The sequence below is a fragment of the Scophthalmus maximus genome, chromosome 3 (genome assembly GCF_022379125.1).
Source record: "Scophthalmus maximus strain ysfricsl-2021 chromosome 3, ASM2237912v1, whole genome shotgun sequence".
NCBI classification, from domain to species: domain Eukaryota; kingdom Metazoa; phylum Chordata; class Actinopteri; order Pleuronectiformes; family Scophthalmidae; genus Scophthalmus; species Scophthalmus maximus.
The window spans coordinates 8,460,889-8,480,334 of record NC_061517.1 but is presented as its reverse complement, the minus strand read 5'-3'; the positions used below and the strand labels follow the sequence as shown (position 1 = coordinate 8,480,334).

At 46.3% G+C, this 19,446-nt stretch overlaps 2 protein-coding genes across 12 annotated transcripts in view; both read left to right on the top strand.

Moving 5' to 3' along the window:
- Nucleotides 1-11,468, top strand: part of LOC118316903 (transmembrane and coiled-coil domains protein 1) — a 40,307-nt gene extending 28,839 nt beyond the window's left edge. For 10 of the 11 annotated variants that reach the window (XM_035645175.2, XM_035645172.2, XM_035645171.2 and 7 more), the window contains 4 exons: nucleotides 4,544-4,801; nucleotides 4,994-5,685; nucleotides 7,505-7,640; nucleotides 9,126-11,468. In XM_035645175.2, coding sequence (XP_035501068.1) covers nucleotides 4,544-4,801; nucleotides 4,994-5,685; nucleotides 7,505-7,640; nucleotides 9,126-9,440 — 1,401 coding nt within the window. In that variant the 3' untranslated portion in view covers nucleotides 9,441-11,468. Of the gene's footprint in view, nucleotides 1-3,167; nucleotides 3,367-4,543; nucleotides 4,802-4,993; nucleotides 5,686-7,504; nucleotides 7,641-9,125 lie in introns of those variants that run through there. The other variant, XM_035645177.2, reaches the window with a different exon arrangement.
- A 2,974-nt stretch (nucleotides 11,469-14,442) lies between these two features.
- Nucleotides 14,443-19,446, top strand: part of plxnd1 (plexin D1) — a 59,351-nt gene continuing 54,347 nt past the window's right edge. The window contains exons 1-2 of the mRNA XM_035645191.2: nucleotides 14,443-15,977; nucleotides 17,861-18,037. Coding sequence (XP_035501084.2) covers nucleotides 14,760-15,977; nucleotides 17,861-18,037 — 1,395 coding nt within the window. The 5' untranslated portion in view covers nucleotides 14,443-14,759. The remainder of the gene's footprint in view (nucleotides 15,978-17,860; nucleotides 18,038-19,446) is intronic.

The window sequence follows — 19,446 nt, the reverse complement described above, 5'->3', positions numbered from 1 at the left end:
GAGCGAGAGCAGAGCCCCCAGTAGCATGAAGTGTTCTTTTAAAATGTGTTGTGCATTTGAAATTATGAGAACCATCACTGTGTACATATTTTTAAAAGCCAATGCTGCAATGGCTTGTCTCCAAAAAGGGTGTGTAAATTATTCAATTCTTGAATGACAATAGGGGGCCCTTTAGAGGGCGTGGCCCATTTACATTGAAACGGGTGAAACATAGAAAAGGCTACCTACGATTGAAGCCCTTCCTGATTTTGCCAAGTGTCCTGAGACTAACAATATGTATGAAGTTTCTGGGACAACGACAGTCTCAGCCAAACGGCGTTTGTGATGTCATCACAGAGAGCAACCCTGACCCTACACAAAATGTTGTTCTCAGGACAGCGTGCACTTGGCCACGAATGAAACAGAGTCCAGAGCACAGGGAACCATTGGATGGCATGTCTGAAGCTATTGGTTCAGAATTGAGAGATTACCCCAACAATAGGAAATGACTTGTGACAGCATCAGCCCATTTTCTGTTCCGTGACCTACATTGAACAGACAAGAATTTGGGGCACACGTGTGACCGGGAGAGATTGAGATGGGCCAGCACAAGATGTCCCTGTTGTGTGTATCTTATTATGTGTGATGCCTATCCAATAACATTAGCGCAGAGAGGTTTATTAAATGCCTGTTTGTGTAAAACTTATGGCCACAGGTCTGGGGGTTTAGGTTTGGATGGGCTCTTCCCAGTCTCCGGGATGATCCAAGGTAAGTCAGGGTTGCCCTTTCACAGCTCTTACCAGCTTTACTTGGATCAGAGGCTGTTGCACAACCAGACCCACCAGCAGGCGGACCTGGTTTGGGATGACATGGGTGGAGTGAAAAGACAGTCTTTCAAGAGGACAGGTCCGTGCAGGATCTTTGTATTTCCACCATCTGATAAAGTCTAATCAGAGTGGACTCTGCCCCCCCCCCCCCCCCCCCTATTTACAAACAGACACAGCTTCCCTCATTAGGCTACTCACTCTCCGGTGATGCAGTGCCTGTCGCTTCTTGCTTCAGTGGCTCAGTACGTCAACGTGTTTAGCTCTGTTGACCCTGGGAAATTAGCTTAATCCTGCAGCTCAGCATCTTTAATTACGTGCATGATTAGTCGCAGGAAAACTGGACCGTTTGGGGATGACACTGATCGTACAGACAACTTGTTTGGTGACTGGAACGGGGATTGGGGATGAAGCATTTCTTTGCCATGTGTGGTAACATAACAGTAAGGCTGTATGAAAAGTGAGAGCATAAGTATGCAGTGACCAGTCACAGACATACGAGCTGGCTGTAGAGCGGTACAAGAGGGTACACCTTTGACGTACCAGCTGTTGGTGGTTTCTTCGTTTACGTAAGCGGAGAGCCCTGCTGACAGTGAAATTTCCGATCAATGACAGAGCGTTGATTTGGTGCCAGTGTGTGCAGGTCATTAGGCCTTCTTATCACAATGTCTAATATCTCTATCTCACTCCAGTTGAAAGGGTTCAGCTGACTTTGTCCTCTGCCCTCTTTATCTATACCTTTGGTCAGAGGGCATATGTTTGATGAGCCAAATAATGGAGTCATCTGTGAAACAGGAACAAACTGGGACATCTTCACATTTTTTTCCCACGGCCATGCTCATATGGATGAAATAGGCACTTTATTCATGCTTTCCCTCATAACACTATGAATACTTTAGTGTTTATAGCCAAGAACGGACCACGTGCCATTCTGCAACGTCACCCCTTAGTTCTTTATCGTGCCAGCACGGCAGGCTATTCTAGTTCTGTGATTCATCTGATCCCCCCGTCTGCCCGACAAGAGGATTTAAGAATGATTAGAATTGTTGCACACAACAGTAATTAAGTCAATTGACTCCTGGATGTGGGGCTTCCTCCAGGCCATTTGAATGTTGCTGTACCGTTATCAACACAATGCAAAATCATTCATTTTAAAGTCAAAAAACGAATTTCCAAATATATAACATCACCCGCCACAGGAATGTGCCCTTGGCCGAGTGTGTATGTGTGTTGAAGAGACGTCGGACCGGTTTTTCTTGCCCTCTTGAGCTCCTCTCTATTGGCTGGCACAGACACAGAGACTGTTATAGTTGATTTAGTCGCACATTGTGGCCCAGACTCTCAGTCTGCCCTGTAGCCTTTTGTTCAACTCAATTATAGAATTTCACTTCACACACCAACTTTCTGATCGCAAATATTTGTCAGGCACATCTATGATTGTTTAACACATTAAGAAACGTTCTCATCTTAGCTGTGAAAGTCTGTCTACTGATAAGCAAATATTTGACTTGTTTGTGTGGATTTTTGTCGTTCATTCTTTCCTACTTGTTCGTTGAATTGATCTCATATTCTAATTAAATAGATGAGAGCAATTATTTATGATATTTCCCATCAATAATTCCTCGGTGGCACTACCTGTACCATTGTTCCATAGCTGTATGCTTAATTTAAATCAAACGTGTAAAGCTCAAAATCTTTATTTGTATGTCTGTAGCTATATTGTCCTGTAAATGTGTTCATAGTGAAATGCTTCAATAGGAAAATACTAATTGCATTTTATCATGTCAGTTAGGTAAAAGTAATGAACTGTGAAATGTAGCTACCTATGTACATAAGTATGGAAGTAGAGTGGAAGTAGAAAAATGCCTGCTGCGAGTGATATACAATTATTTGTTTTATGTTCTGTTGCGAAGTTACTGTCTACAATTGTTATAAATATTCTATAAACGCTTTACATGATTTGTATATAATATCTGAGTCTGAGGTTTAGGGAATAAAGACAGTGTAGTGGAGTAAGAGTGAGTACATTTTCCTCTGAGTTGAAGTGGAACATGCGTATAAAGAAGCATGAAATACTCGGGCACGAGAGCACAGTACCTCCTTAAATGTAGGCTACTGGGACTACAACACTGTGCCGCCTCTCCGCACTGTGTGTAAATATATACTGAGAGTAACTATTGACTAATAGTCTCTCATATAGTGAAGAAAAAGGAAGAAAGAAAAAGTCCCTGACTGAGGATCTATTTTCTGCTCCGTGAGGTTGATTGGAGGATGATGTCATCCCTCAGCCGGGAGGGGAGGGGCGAGGAGCGGAGAGGGGGCGGAGCTCTGCTCACTCGCCCAGTTGACTGACTTTCAGGTAGATTCAACTTTCACAACAATCCCGTCGGGTCGGAGCGGCAGGAGGAACCGGCGGATCTTCCTCTGACCTGAGGGGATGGTCAACAGAGCCGGACTGAGCCTTTTAACTCTGACTCTAGTGTCCGGGCAGACTCAAACACGGCTCCATTTCTGTCTGGAGAAAATGCACTGGGAACAATTTATCCGTTTGACCAATGGAAAGGTGAGCGCTCCTTTTTTTTTTTTTTTTTTTTTTTTTTTAATTTAAAAAAAAATTGCGCAGGATCTGGTCGCTTTTCAGAATGTGACTTTATCAAATGACTTATCGCGGGTTTGTGGGCAGTTTCTTCCTGTGTTGACAGAAAAGAAACTCTTGAAAGAGTTCTGTGTTCTCTGCCGGATGCATTGCGTTGTTTCTGTTGTTGACTGAGCGACGTCTGTCATCAATTAGTCATGCCATGTGCACACAGGTGAGCCCCTGGTGTGTGTGTGTGTGTGTGTGTGTGTGTGTGTGTGTTAATAATGGACGGCCTATTTACAAGCTGGGTGATGAGTGAGTGATGGATGCCCAGTCTGATTTGTTCTGGTTTCTCAGCCCCCTTGGTTCGGCTGCTTATTTTCTTTTCATTTATTTTTAAAAAAAAATGTGTGTGCATGCACAGTGCTGAGAATAATATTTTGATCACAATCCCCTCTTGAAGCACGATTAGCTCCAGCGGTTATCACGGTGTTCCGCGTGTTCCTCCCCTGAGGTGTCGAGGAGATAAATCACTCCGTCCTGCCTGGGACTGGAGGTGCTTTAGGTTCATCATATGCTTGGCTTGAGATTATCTCGTATTTGGGAAATACAGGAAAAACTCAATGTTAGATAGCATCTTTCATTTTTCCACAAATGCTCTGTGTGTGGCCTTTTGACAAACTCAGGCCCGTATCTGAAAGGACAAATATTAATTTGTGAAACTGTTGTAAACAAAAGTCTATTATTCTGTCAGTCAGGCTCCCTGAACTAAGAACAAATGTATTGATGCGGCTGATACTCTTTTCATTCTGTTCTTGCCTGTTTAAACAAACTAGTTCAAAAGCTCTGGATTCACACCTGGAAGTTATGTACATTTTTTCCCTTCCACTTTCTTTTCTTTGTTAAACCCTGAATGAAAAATGAATATCCTGCATCTCCCTCTTCAGACAAACTGACCGCAAGTGGCCTTTTCAACTGCTGCAGTTTGCTCTCTTTCCTGGCAGAAATGCAGAAGCCTTTTTTTTTTCAGTGTGTCAGCAAATTGACATATTGAAACCTAAATATATAACTCACACTGTTTTCTTCCCTCCCCTTAATTCCTCATTCCAATATCTGACTTACTCCAATCTTCCTCTCGTCTTCTCCCATGTTCTCTCTTCAGATCGACCGGCTGGAGGTGAGTGGGCTGGGCCAAACACCGCTGGCTGTGTCTTGTGGGGCAGACGGTTCGTTCCCAGGTGGGGAGGATAGCACCCCAGACCCTCAGCGCACCAAACAGGCGATCGCGCAGCTACAGCAGAAAATCCTCAAGCTCACAGAGCAGATTAAGATCGAGCAGACGGCCAGGGATGACAACGTTGCCGAGTACCTCAAACTAGCCAACAATGCGGACAAACAGCAAAGCACACGCATCAAACAGGTAAAACAAAGAATTATTCTGTTCTTTGAAACTAATTAAATGTCAATTTTGTGAAAGATTAAATCTGGGCCACTTGATGGTTCTGTTTCGTTTTTCCTTAGTGGTAGGGAGGGAGCTTACTAAATATATGCAAATAAAGTGGATTATTGCAGTGTCACTCTCATTCATGAAAACTTGTTCTGTGGCTGTCAGGTTTTTGAGAAAAAGAACCAAAAGTCAGCGCAGACCATCCAGCAGCTGCAAAGGAAACTGGAGCACTACCACCGGAAGCTGCGAGAAGTGGAGCACAATGGTATCCCACGCCAGCCCAAGGATGTTCTGCGGGACATGCAGCAGGGACTGAAGGGTGTTGGAGCCAGAGTCACGGGTTTTAGCGAAGGGGTGGTGGACAGTGTCAAGGGAGGCCTGTCGAGCTTCTCCCAGGCCACTCACTCTGCCGCGGGGGCCGTCGTTTCAAAACCTCGAGAGATCGCCTCACTGATTCGCAACAAATTCGGCAGCGCTGACAACATCCCCTCCCTCAAAGACTCTCTAGATGACCCCTCGGTGGATGAAGGCGTGACGGGGGCTGGCGGACGTTCATTTGGCAGTGCTGGGCATCACCTCCAGTCCAGTCCAAAGTATGGCAGCGAGGATGACTGCTCTAGTGCTACGTCGGGCTCAGCGGGGGCCAACAGCACCACAGGGGCCCCGGGAGGCCCCCCCAGTTCCAAGGACAACACACTGGACAGAGGCCAGAGCTCCAGCCTGGAAATGTTGCTGCAGGAGGTGCAAGACCTGAGGGAGGGCCAGGCGAGGCTAGAGGAGAGCCTCGACGGCCTGAAGAGCCACTATCAGAGAGACTACACAGTTGTAATGCAAGCCCTGCAGGAGGAACGCTTCAGGTACAGAGAGAACCCACGAGCAAAAGTGTGCCACACATTTCTGAAGCATTTCCAGTCAACACATGAAATCCCCTAAATGTCCAACAGTGTGTAATCAGGAAGAATTGCAAATATTTAGAAAGACACTCCTAGGACTGATCATTCATATCACGGTACTTTCTGGTGTATCATCACAGGCAACACTCCCTCGGCCTGTGTCACACAGCTCTTTAATCAGAATTAGCTCGCAGTGGATAAAAAGTAAACCTTGGACCTGGACCTCATCTGCATGAACATGTACAGCTCGCATGAAACAAAGTTTTTTTGAAGTGCTGCTTTTATACTCAACGTATACAGTATGTGCCAGTGTCACTGTGCCATTCACACTATGCAGATTTTGAGTGGCAGTTTTTTATGTATCCCTCATAAACAGGATTGTTTTGGTGACTGACTCTGTTGCCCTAATAAGTCTCAACGGCATTTATCTGAACATGGGTTTTGAAATGTTACTACCCTTTTAGAATTGTAGCTTTGTTGAGAGGGACAGACACACCTGCACAAGTGTCCTCAGAGTACCAAAGATCTTCAGTGTTATTTCAGCCCTCGTCCCAAGCTCTGCATGTAGACTCAGACGTCTGGGGGAAGCTTTCTGTGGGCAGTTGGCCTGAAAAGAAAACACACATTCACATTCCTACAGAATGTTCTGACGAGAGGGCACAAAGATTAAGAGGGTTGGCAAAGAGGCAGGACAACGATAAGAGGGAAACATGCGATTAAGGGTCGATTTTCTTCCTAAAATGTCCATTCGAGTCCAGAGCAGTCTGTGTTTGTCCTCTTAAGGCCATTATCATAATAACCACTGAGGAGCTGTTTTCAGCCTGCTCATGGGGAATAATCATTTATAAACCAATCATGGTGCCATATTGCTCCTGGGGGACTGAATCCATCCTGAAAATAACCAAGAATTGCAATAAAATATGACCAAGTTTCAACCAGGGCTGAAAATAGTGATTGTTGATAAACTTAGAGCTGAAACAAAGAATTAAGCAACAGAAAATTGATCCATAAATTTTTCCCAGTAATCACTTAATTGTTTTAGTAATTCTTTAAATGAAAATGCCAATCTCACTGGTTCTTCTTTCTCAAACCTGATATTTGTTGGTTTACTTAGTTTTCTGTGATAATGAATCCAACTTATTTGACAATTTTGAATGTATCGCCTTCACTTTTCGGACTCAATCTCCAAAAAAACAAAATCTGCAGATGATTGATATAAAAAAGTTTTTGCAGCCCAAGAAAAACCAATTGAAACAATTTCAAGTCATAGTTGTGGGTCATCAGTTGTTGAGTGTATAAAATATGGTAGGTAATAGGTAATGACCCTGAGCGCAATATGATCCCTTCATATAGTTAATTTTGATCAACGGTCGAAGACTGTTTTAGTATACAAACCACTATATCTGTATTTTTATGATATCTGTATAGATCTATTTAAAAGGAAAGTAATTCAGGCAAACTTACACAGGGGCGTCCTCCCGCCTATTCCTGTCCTATGTTTTCCATCCAATTCTATGTGCCTGCCAAAATAAACAGCAGTATAGATCCATCTCCTCCTGCCGGGCTCATCCCGTTGGCTGGTCTCATAATGCAGACTGTCTCTGATTGGCCACTCGGATCAGCAGACGAGTTAGCAGTCCTAATCTTGTCAGTGCTAGTCATCAGTTCAGTCAGGTGCCGTGTGGTCAGATGCCCTCAGGATCTGTTTCTTCTAATTCCTGCATGTGGCTCAACTCTCACGTGTGTGTGTGTGTGTTTTGTTTTCTGTGTCTTGTGTGTTCAGGTGTGAACGTCTGGAGGAGCAGCTGAACGACCTGACAGAACTTCACCAGAACGAGATCCTGAACCTCAAACAGGAGCTGGCCAGCATGGAGGAGAAGATCGCCTACCAGTCTTATGAGAGAGCCAGAGACATCCAGGTTTGTCCGTCAGGCAAACGTCCACAAGCAATGAAATAAATAAGCTGCAGCAAAAAAATCTGCTCTGTCAGAATTACATTCTCTTATTCTCTCTTTGTACTTAAAATTGGATACGACATACATGAACACAAGAGCAGATAAAGCAACGTTTTCACGGAATTGGACAGTTCTAGTCAAATCAAAAATACTCAGACAACAGGACACATGACATGTTGTGTGTGTGTGTGTGTCTGTGTGTCTGTGTATGTGTGTGTGTGTGTGTGTGTTAATACACAGATTTTTAGCATTAATCTAATTGTTGTCTTTTGACATTTTACGGAAGCAATATGCTGCCAAATTTTATGGTCACCTCTAAGCGATGAAACTCCAAACTGACGTGTTGTATAAAAAGATAGAAAATACATAAATGTAATCTGTTATATGTCAATACAGGGGAACATAAATGAACCACTGATCTTTAAGATAATTCATTACTTTGTTAAAATTGGTGCTAATCCATGTCAAGGTAACACTGAGTTACTGTGACAAGAAAGATGACAAAAATAATGAGATATGTTAATCTTATGATGACAAACAGACTTGAAATAATATTCTAATTATTTGCAGTGTGTCACATTTAGAGGTCATGTAGAGGGGAACGTGCTGACCCTCTCTGGTTTTACTCTCTAATATCCGACTCAGACCAGACCCTCGTGGTGTCAGTCTTGAGTTAAACTGAAACTCTGAGGTGGCCACACACCCTCCAACAGTGAAAGGCATTATCTCATTTGTGTATATTGACACTTTAAACAGGAAGATGAGACAGAGAATCCAGTTTGTTCAAAACATAAGAATTTCCTTGTAGACGACTCATGTTACTCGTGCTCTTTCCTGTCCGTCTGTGAGGGTGGGTGTGTGTGTTTGTGTTTTTGTGTGTGTTTCTGTATGTATGCCTTTGTGAAATGTATTTACAGCTGAAGTTGCCCCTTGCTGCATTTCCTTTCCCTGACAGAAGGGGGTGATAAAGGTCTATGAAATATACCCTTGTGGTCACTTTATTAGGTACACCTGTAACCTTAAGTGAACTCCAATACAATAGAGCAGCTATATATTCTACCTTCATGATGCACTATATGTTTATCATTGTCATTGTAGTTTAAAAGGACAGAATTTACTTCATGGATCTCAGGAGGGAAACTGGTTTGCCACCATAGATCAACAAAACATCCATAATAAATCAACAGAAAACATAGAGACAGACACAATATGTACAAAAAAAGTCACCTGTACGTTTGCATTGGAGTTGAATTTGTATGGTTTTGATTATTCATTAACATGAGGGGGGAAGAATATTAGAAACACGTTGTATGCAAGCAGTCACGCACAGTTAAGTGGCAACTGAGTGTGTAGTATGTTGTGGGTTTTGATCTTTTAGATGTTATTCTGTGTACGTATGAAGAATGTGACTGGCTGACCTTCTCATCTTACTCTTTGTGTCATCTGCAGGAGGCGTTGGAGGCCTGTCAGACCAGGATCTCTAAGATGGAGCTGCAGCAGCAGCAGCAGCAGGTCGTCCAGTTGGAGGGGCTGGAAAATGCCACGGCCCGGACCCTTCTGGGAAAACTTATCAACGTGCTGCTGGCCCTTATGGCCGTCCTTCTGGTCTTTGTCTCGACCGTGGCCAACTGTGTGGTCCCCCTGATGAAGACCCGATCGCGCTCCCTCTCCACCCTCCTCCTCATCCTCCTGCTGGCCTTCTTGTGGAGAAACTGGGACGCCCTGTCGGGGTACACACACCGTGCTCTGCAGTCGCCGGGATGACCAGACCAAAGCCAGCACGTATATATGCTCTGGTGTTGCCAGGTGATGTAACTGTAACCGCAGTCATGCAGGATACTTGAAGGACGTGTATGCCGTAGGGATAGCCGTGTGGCCGGGCACTGAAAATTCGGCTGAGCACTTTTCGGACACGCCCTGGAATCAAGACAGACTGGAAGAAACTGAGTACAGTTGAGAACACTGATGAATTTTTTTTTTTAGGAAGGAAAAGACTGTTTACATTTTTAAATGAACTGCTGTGTTGTTTCTCTCGCAGAATGCAACGTTGTTTTTATCTTTAAAGTTTAAAACCGTCATGATGCTATTATTTCTAATATTATTATTATTTTTATTTTCATTGTTATTTTATTCAGTACCATGTAGCATTACGCTCCTCTCACTCTACGTGGAGGGGAGTTTAGTCAGGAAACTGGGCCCGGCGATTCGCCCCAAAGAAGTCGAATTGTTGACATGCAAATGTGATACGGTGGTTGACTGCCTTTAGGAAGAGAACGCTCACCTGGCTGTGACTGGTAGATCTGAACCACGGCTGAAAACCTTCCTGGGAGCTGCTCCTTTCTTGCTGTGATGAAACGTGTTCAGAGTCAGACAGAAGATTTTTTGATTGACTGACCATGGCCCTTTTGAAGTGTCATGACTAGAGACTTTCTGTGCTTCCTTACTTTTCTAATTGCAAAGATGACAAGCTTTTTAATGATTTCTTTTTCTGAGTAATAACAGGACAAACTGTGTTAAATTGGGGGAGATATAAATGACACACAAAGACAATGGGCCAGCTTTAGAGGGAAAAGCTACCACGGGCTGCTGACCACAGAAACGGCACATAAAGGCAGACACCGTCTGGTTATTGTCAAACATCTGCCATAATTGCTGCATGTATACAAGGCTGCACGTTTTCACTAAGAAAAATTACAAAGGAACCACTTTTGCTTTTAAAAGCAATGAAAAAGGGTCGTTGTCAAAGCAAAATCAATTTGCCGGGGTCATTTCCTCGTCCCCAGGCCACATCTAATGTGATCAGGTTTGGAAAGAGACGATTATTGGTGCTCTTCCAGCTCCGTCTCAGTCGGAGTCGGAATGCTGCTTCTTCATATCTACAGTGCAAAAGTCATCTCCACTGCCACGCCAGTCAAAGGCACACTGCCTGTATGTGACATTGTTCCATTCCTCCGACACACTCCCTGCATTCTATCTCTGTGGCCGTCCTTCTTTCTTTCTACACTATGTCATGGTGTAACCACCCAGTGCCAAACCTTAGTGAACCCAGGGATGGGTCCAACCTGAGATGGCGGAAAGCGGAGGTTGCTCTGCAGATGTGTCATGAATGTCTCGATTGTTTTGGGAGACAATAACTTTTGACGAGCTCACAATCCGAACACGAACTTTGACTCCAGATCGTCCGTTGTGTGTTTGCACCTTGCTTTCTTGAGGACAGATCCTCGGCTTAAGCGTTCTAGTCCTTCTCTCAACGCGCCCCCATTTCTCAACTGCCCAAGGACACGACCAGATGACATTGCACATTTAACGGTTCACCCTGCATTTCATTGCTGAGAAGCCGATTTCCTAACAGATAGTGAGATCATTTGAACTGTACAGCTGCACTTTAGCACACTGCTATGATAACCTAGAGGTTAAGGCCGAGGCTTGAGAAACCCTTGATAGAGACCTCCTCCGTGGGATAAGAGGAGTCGACTCAGGTCAGGATCACTGTCATCCTTGTACTAAGCTACAACCCACAAAGAGGAATCTTACTGAAGCTCATTTCTTTTCAAAATGACGACAAACTTGATTCCTCTCACGTTCAACATGTAATTTAAATGGCAGGATGCAGATCCGTTCCTCTGTCTCGGTCTTGCCACTGTGAGTGCAGCAGACGGGTTGAGAGTGAGTTGACCTTTGCTTGACCTTGAAGTAAATTCTCTGATGTAGGGTAGCGTGCTAAACCACTCTAGTGCCTTCTGATGTCCTTTTTTTAAAAGTGTGGAATAAATAAAGTGCATTCCTGACTAACCCCTGTTCTCCTGTTGGGGTTGTTGATAAATACAGATTTGGATCCAGATTTTCATTGTTCGCCGCCCTCACTCTGGCCACTTCCACTAGATGGAGATCTTTAGCCTTCTATCCCCCTCCATGTCTTTTTTCGTGGTCGAAATGCTCCTGATTTAGTCTGTGTGAGTGGTCTTTCCGTAAGGAAGGCGGGGGCCTGAACTGGAGGAGGTGTCACTCCTTATCAGGAAGGAAACAGGTTGGGTGGAAGGCCCCTTTAACCGCAGTCTCACAGCCAAGAGCCAGAGTGGACCACCAGGGACATTCTTTTCATTATTAACGCAGCAGAGACCACTTCTAGCACACACTCACTCTCTTACACACACACACACACACACTCTCTCGCTCTCTCTCTCTCTCTGTCTCTAACACACACAGAGCTTAATTCCGTTGACTGTCGTGTTTGATTGAGCAGCACCAAACCGCAGCGCCCGGTCGCACCTCGCTGGTGATATGTGATGCTGACAGCTCTGACCCACACTGAGCCTTCTCCCTGCAGGACCTCATGCCATGCCCCCCCCCCCCCCCCCCCCCCCCCCCCCCCCCCATGTCCACCGTTGAGACTGCCGGTGGTTCGGTCATTGTGCAGTAGAGGGGGTTCATTATGTTGCACTTTATCAGTGCGCTCTCCTCCTCTCTCCGCGCTACCAGATTCGATGCGCATGGCTGTGCGCCAAGGTAAACACGGGGCGCACTTATCTGCCTCGCTGAAAGCCGCAATAAGTGACGAGGGGATCCGAGAAGAGAAAGGGAGTTCGTCCCCAGAGCAGTGAGTCCACAGTAAATAGGCACAAGCGATTTGCGCGCGTCGTTTTTTAATTATCGCGTGTGTTCGTACGATCGTCCGCAAAAAGTGATTTATCCAGTGTCTGACACGTAATTCGTTATTCCCTTCTAGAGAAAAGCCATTTCTTTTCAGAGATGTGAACATAAGCACACACACACTCCACCCAAAGACAACAATGCACCCATATTCGTGCATATTGTGAGTGGGGGCGCGTGTGTTGCTCGTGAATATTTCTGAGGCGCAGCTCGCAAGGAAGCTGCGTGTTGGAGAGATGTGAATGTCAAAAGAAGAAAAAAAACGGAAACTTGTGCTGATGTGCCCATCTGGTAGCACTTTCACGGTGCTTACCTTGCCGTGTGTGCCCAAAACGGAACCCTCCGGATCTGCAGAACTAATCCGGGGGCCGGGGAGGAGAGGGACGATGACCCGTCATTAACCCCGAGATGAGCGCAGCCACGCAGGGGCGCAGATTCATCAACTGGCCCATCTCGACTTCTCATTCAGCTCCATGGAGGTTTCAAATGGAAAGTTCATGTCAGACCTGTTTGATAGGTTTGTTTTTAAAGTATAAAACGAAAAAGGACAGAAAGAATCAGGTCTAAAATAATCTAATAATTGAGTATTAGATGAATATTTTAATTTAAAAAAAATAATTAAATTGCTCGACCAAGAAATGCCAAATTGTATTTCTACACTGGACACAGTGAACCACCCACTTCTACTACAACTGCAGTTCTCCACAGGTGCAGTTTAAAGTATAAGATCATTTTCCTGCACCATTGATCCCAATTCAATGAAACACTTTATTCCAACAAGGAACATTCCCAGTTTCATATGCTACACTGATCCATTTCCCCACATGGAACCATGTAAATCACACTGGACCTGTTGAAGTTAAAATGATCAACACTCCTGTTACAGAGAGAGCTTGTTCTTTATGGACAGTAATACCACACACACTGACAACAAACATGGGAGACACCAGCCCTGGCTAGAACGCCTCCAAACACTTTGAACATAGTTTCAATCTAACTTCACATTTTCCTAAAAATTTGTTGCAAATCAAATTGTCTTTCAAAAATTTTTTTTTTTTAAATCTCGACATGGCAGGATGAAAACTTCATCTTCTCAACTTACCTTGAGAACAATGACACCAGCTGCTTCCATCCTGTTGAACCTGCTGCCCCCCCCCCCCCACACACACACACACACACACACTTGATATCCTCCCAGTCTGTTTGCCATCGCGTGTCCTCCTCATCCCTAAGTATTCCCCGAGTAAGGTCGATGTTAAAACACTTCAAATAGTTATCTATGTCGTGTCAAAATGTAATGTCAGCTCACAACATTTGGTATTACTATAACAAATGTCTATATTATAGGGGACGGATCAGATATAAATATTACTGACTTTAAACAATTGCATATATTTATGTATATCATTTTTCTTCTTCTTTTAAATAGATACAATGCTGATTTACTTTATTCTTTCAACAGCGTGTTTAGAGTCCTCAAGCTCTGATGGCACCGGTGCTGGATCCTTCACAAATACCATAATTAATGCACTACGAGAGAAGAAAAAGTGCAAATGATGCAAAACAATCAAATAACAACACACACATTACAAACCAGCAAGTCCCGGCGGTCGTTGCTGACGAGGAGAAATGACAGGAAAGCTGCGTAATGGTCACAGATCACTTCCGGCAGCATCAAATCAAAACGGGAATCAAAACAGGCAGACTTCATAAAAGGTAAAGTCACAGTTTACCTCTGGCAATAAAGGGCAGTTTTACAATTCGTCACGGGTCCTGAGTCAGCGGGTCGCATGACGTGGAAGCTGTTGAATTCGATGCACTTATCTTCCACTCCAGCAGTAATGTACTGATGATCCGCGAGATAAAGTCCCGTGTCGAGGGCTCGGGGGGAGATGACCGGCCGAGCTGTCGAGTCCAACCTCAAACCGACCTCACGCGGACCCCCCCTCCCCTCCCCTCCCCCCCCGTCCCGTGCAGTGTGTCAAGCGAAGTCCAGACTTATCTTAAATATGTACTTAAATAATGCTTTTACTGGGAATCTGTTCATTGGGGGGGGGGGGGAACAAAAAAACACACTAAAACAAGACGCAAAGCAAGTTCGGTCGTCTTTGTGCCGGTGTGACTTTGTCGTCCAATTAACTTTTAACTCCATCTACCTCAAGCAGCCCGTTGTGCGTCGGGGAGCCTCGGGGGAGAGGCAGCTGGAGGCACAGTGGGCAGAGGGGGACAGAGGAGGCAGCCTGCAGGAGAAAGAAGAGGAAGAAGAGAAAAAAAAGGGAAGCACGACTCGCTCATCGCGTCATTCTGGGCTCAGGCGTTGAGCAGGAAACAGCCTTTCCTCTCGGATTGTCGCAGTGGGAACAAACGCACATTTTTGTCTTTGCTCAATGCACCCCACGGCACAGAACACGCGGAAGCCGGTCAGAAGGAGAAATGCCTCCTCCGATAGAGATAGCTGTCCTGCTCCTCGGCGTCCTGGCGCTGGAGACGCGCCGGAGCGCCAGCGCGCTGCGCGTCCAGCGGGCGTTCGCGTCTCCGAATCGGACTAACAACTTCGCGGTGGACCCGGTGTCCCGGCGGGTCTACCTGGCCACCGTCAACACGCTGTACCAGCTGGACGGCAGCCTGGCCGTCGAGGCGGAGAAGAGGACCGGCCCGGTGCAGGACAACCTGTTGTGCCATGCGCCGCAGCTGCCCCAGGCGCCGTGCGAGCATCCCAAATCCCTCACCGACAACCACAACAAGCTGCTGATGCTGGACCGAGAGCAAGGCGTGGTGGTGGTGTGCGGCTCGGTCTACCAGGGCTTCTGCGAGCTCCGGAAGATGGAGAATATTTCGGAGATAGCCGTGGAGTTCCCGCCGCGGGGCGAGAAGACCGTCTTCCCCAGCATGCTCAACGTCGCCGCCAATCACCCGAACGCGTCCACGGTGGGGCTCGTCTTCAGGGGCCACGGGGGAAACACGCGGCTGCTCGTCGGGGCCACGTACACGGGCGCCGGCACCCAGTTTTTCCCGAGGAATCACAGCAAGGAGGACCTGCGCTTCGAGAACACCCCGGAGATCGCCATCCGCTCCCTGAACACCAAGGACCTGTCGCGGCTCTTCACCTATGACATCAACCCCTCGGAGGACAACGTCTTCAAGATCAAGCAGGAGGTCAAGACCAAGAACAAGCTGAACTTCGTGCACGCGTTCATCCAGAAGTCCTACTCCTACATCGCCTTCAACAACGACGCGAAGCTGGGCCACAAGGAGAGCCAGCCCAACAGCATCCTCGCCAGGATCTGCCTGGACACGGAGCAGCCCCGAAAGCCGTCGGGGCCGGAGAGCAGGAAGCTGACCGAGTCCTACATCCAGATGCCCCTGCAGTGTGGACTCCACGGGAACATCTACAACCGCCTGCTGTCCGTGTACCCCGCGGAGATCCCGGCCGAGGACGGGCGGGGCTCGGAGTCGTACCTGTTCGGGGTGTTCCAGGACCGACAGACGGACAGGAGGTCTGCGCTGTGCGCCTTCAAGTTCGGAGACATCGAGGAGGAGATCCGCCAGGGCCGGAGGAACTGCTCCAACTCCCCCAGCAGCGACGTGCAGGTGCTGGACAGCGTCATCCAGGGCTCCGGGGCCGCCTGCATTCAGAAGGGGAACCTGGTGGTGAGGGGCTATTTCATCTGTTTCAAAAGATACGTTAGATGAGACGTCAGTGGACTTTGGTTTAACCGAAAGCCACGATTCCATGTTTCCGAGTGTTTTTCAAGTCAAATTTAACATGACACAAAATGCAAAGAAATTCCTAAGTTGAGATAGTTCCACTTGATTCAAGTTGTCCATGGTGAGTTTCTTGATGGGGCATGAACACACCACAACAAAGGGACAGAGGACAAGTCATAAACCTCACAATCGAATTTTGCTTTAAAAAAACAAACAATGCTTTATTATTTCATTTATGCTTTGATTTCTCATCCATGCATTATTTTGTAAACTTCATGCGTTCAAATTGGATACACCCCCTCTATACAGGAATCATGGAGATGATTTTTTTTGTTTATTAATCACCTTTTTAATGAGCCCTGCTGCAGCAAGCCAGGGACACAATCCTTGTATATTTGGCCAATAAACTTATTTCCCAGTCTGATTTCCGACAGCCCCGGCTCCCTAACAGTTGTTCGGGCTCCATGAAAGAAGAAAACCACACTCATGACTGCTCTACCCGTTTGACAGTTCCCAGTTGTGCTCGCTTGCAGTCATCCTCTTAAGCCCCGAGGCTCATGACTTGGAGAGAGGTTCTCTCATGTCACGAGCAGAGGTCATGATGGTTGGAAAGATGCTCCAGAGCCACATCTGAGGTTGTGGGAAAGGGGGAGACTCACACCCGGCAGCTCCCCGTCTCACCAAATATGAAGGAGAGGATGGGGTCAACAGTGTACAGTGTTTTTCAGTTAAGCCCTTAGACATCCTCTCTTTCTTTTTTTTCATTAATGAGTGTGCGCTGCAAACTATTCCGCCACAGATTTAGCCCACTAGTGAATGAATAGCAGCGTTGTCTTATGTTATCTTTTGTTTTTTACGACACACTTTCCACTTGCATATCGACCAACATTTTCCCCCTAAATTCGGCACTGTACAGTATGTTTGCCCTCCTGTGTTTGCCCTCTTTAAGGATGGTTTCTGATAATAAAGGCAACAAAAAAAGAGAAGGCGGCGTCACACAGTTTCATATAGGAATGAAGTGAAATTCCAGCTTTTCACTGTGGTGGTTTTGACTGACAAAGCTGAGGTCAAAGGCGTCTGTCCTGCGCCCTGTGCTGTCAGGTCAGACTGTTGCCCTTCTGGCTGGCACTTGTTGGCTGTGGCCCCGAGGGCCACTCCTCCCGTGACCTTCTATCTGAATACTATCTCAATGGCCCGCAGGCCTTCCCCAAGATAGACAACTGCTCAGTCCAAAGTGGTTTTGAGTAGATTTTTGGCTTTTTGCTTTGATACAACCTACTTACCCCTCACGGAATGAAGTTAGTCTTTCTTTGGTTTAGCATTTTTGTTGCCAAGACCTTTTTTGTACCCAACTGAAGGCTAGCACTGAGGGGAAAGCCAGACACAATTTATGATAAGAGAGACAAGGCCGCGAGCAGAAGGGCCCGTGGGAAACGACTCTACAAATATCCACTGCGCTTAATTCTTTTTTTTGCCTCTGTGCGCTAAAATATTCAGAGAATTCCCAATAGGTCCTGGTGCTCATCCAAGCATGGCACTAATGTTTTATCATTGCCTGCTGAGGATTTGACAAAAGCAGACTCTTATGGGTGTTGAAGACCCTTGTAAGCCCCTTTCAAGTATTCATTGAGATGTCTGAAATGTGATTTAGAAGAATGAGCAGCACCGATGTGATAGCGACTATCAGCTCTTGTATTCCACTTCACTTTCATCACACGGCGCTCTTTTTGTGCTTTGTTCTCTCCTGTTGTCTAACCTCCGTGGCATGCGTTTATATGACAGCTGATGAGAACTGATCTCTCCTCTTCATTTTGTCCGTTTTCTAGCTGCAGCCCGAGCAGCTGGACTGCGGCGCGGCCCACCTGCAGCACCCGCTGGCCCTACGGAGGCCCCTGAGGTCCATTCCGCTGTTTGAATACTCAGGCCTCAGTTCAGTCTCCGTGGACAATGTTCACAACCACACTGTGGTTTTCCTTGGAACCAGTAATGGACGACTTCGTAAGGTGAGACACGTATGAATGAATGCAAACACACACACACACACACACACAGTTGCAGAACATAAAGGTCACCGTTAATGTGATTGAGCCCTCGGGCTTGGAAACACTATAACAGTGCCAGTTACATTGTGCTGCTCTGATGTGGCTGCAGTGAGTCTTTCAATAAACCAAACTCAGGTGTGTGATGAAACGATCCGAGCACCGGCAAAACACGCAGGAATGTGTGCTCTCATCCGATTGGTTCTCAGCACTGTCGTCACCCGACCCCCTCGCTCACATCATCCATGACCCATCCTGGGCCATTCAGCAGTCCTAATCATGTGCTCCGATGTTGCTCAGACATGGTTATTGTTTGAGAGATCACCGGGAAGCCGCTTAACGAGACCTGTGGACGTGTGACTCAGCCCTGCCGTGTGTGTTGTTGGTCTGCGACCTCAGCTTTCAAACATCTGCAGTGGGTCCAGCTCGTGAATAAACCTTCCCAGGTCTAATTAACGGCATTCCTTAATTTTTTCTCAGCCACATTCCTAGTCACCCCCGACTGGGCTCGCTAAGCAGTCGCCTGCCTGTGAGCGCCACAAGGTTTCTACTCAGCTGTCTGCAGGAACAACATTAACAGCTCCCCGACCCTATTGTTTTACATCAGACTCGTCCCTTTTACAGTATTAAAACCCTTCTGCTGCGGGGCGTTTGGGTTCGGGCCTGCTGAAAGAGCTCCTTGTTTTCCTCCCCTGATGAAGCTACTGCTATTGGCCCCAGCTGAACATGCAGTAATATTTTTGGGGGGATGGTTTATGCCGAATGCACAACACTGGTCGGGATGGTGTAAGCAACAGTGAGAATGAGCGTGTTTGTTTGTGTCTGTTTGCCTGATTGCAGGTTTTACTGTGTTTTTAGGTGTTTGACTTTGTCTGTAGGCCAGTGCAAGTGGTCTAGTGATTTCATGTGTTTACTCACATGAATGAGCACCCTGTGATTATGTGCTATATGTGTGTGTGTGTTAGTGTGTGTGTGTGTGTGTGTGTGTGTGTGTGTGTGTGTGTGTGTGTTCTCTCTGCATGTGTGTCAACCTTGTTATACTGGGTGCATGGTATTTATGTGACCTTGGGCAACAACAAGAACTGGGCTTTTTATCTTTATGTGTCTGTCTTTGTTTGTGTGTGTATCTCTCTCTCTCTCTGTCTGTGTGCGTGCGTGTGTGTCTGTGTGTTTGAGAGTGTGTGAGAGTGTGTGTGTGTGTGTGTGTGTGTGTGTGTGTGTGTGTGTGTGTGTGTGTGTGTGTGTGTGTGTGTGTGTGTGTGTGTGTGTGTGTGTGTGTGTGTGTGTGTGTGTGTGTGTGTGTGTGTGTGTGTGTGCGCGTGTGCGTGTGCTGGGCAGCGTCTGTGTGCGTGTGTTTGCCCCGAGGATAGCGC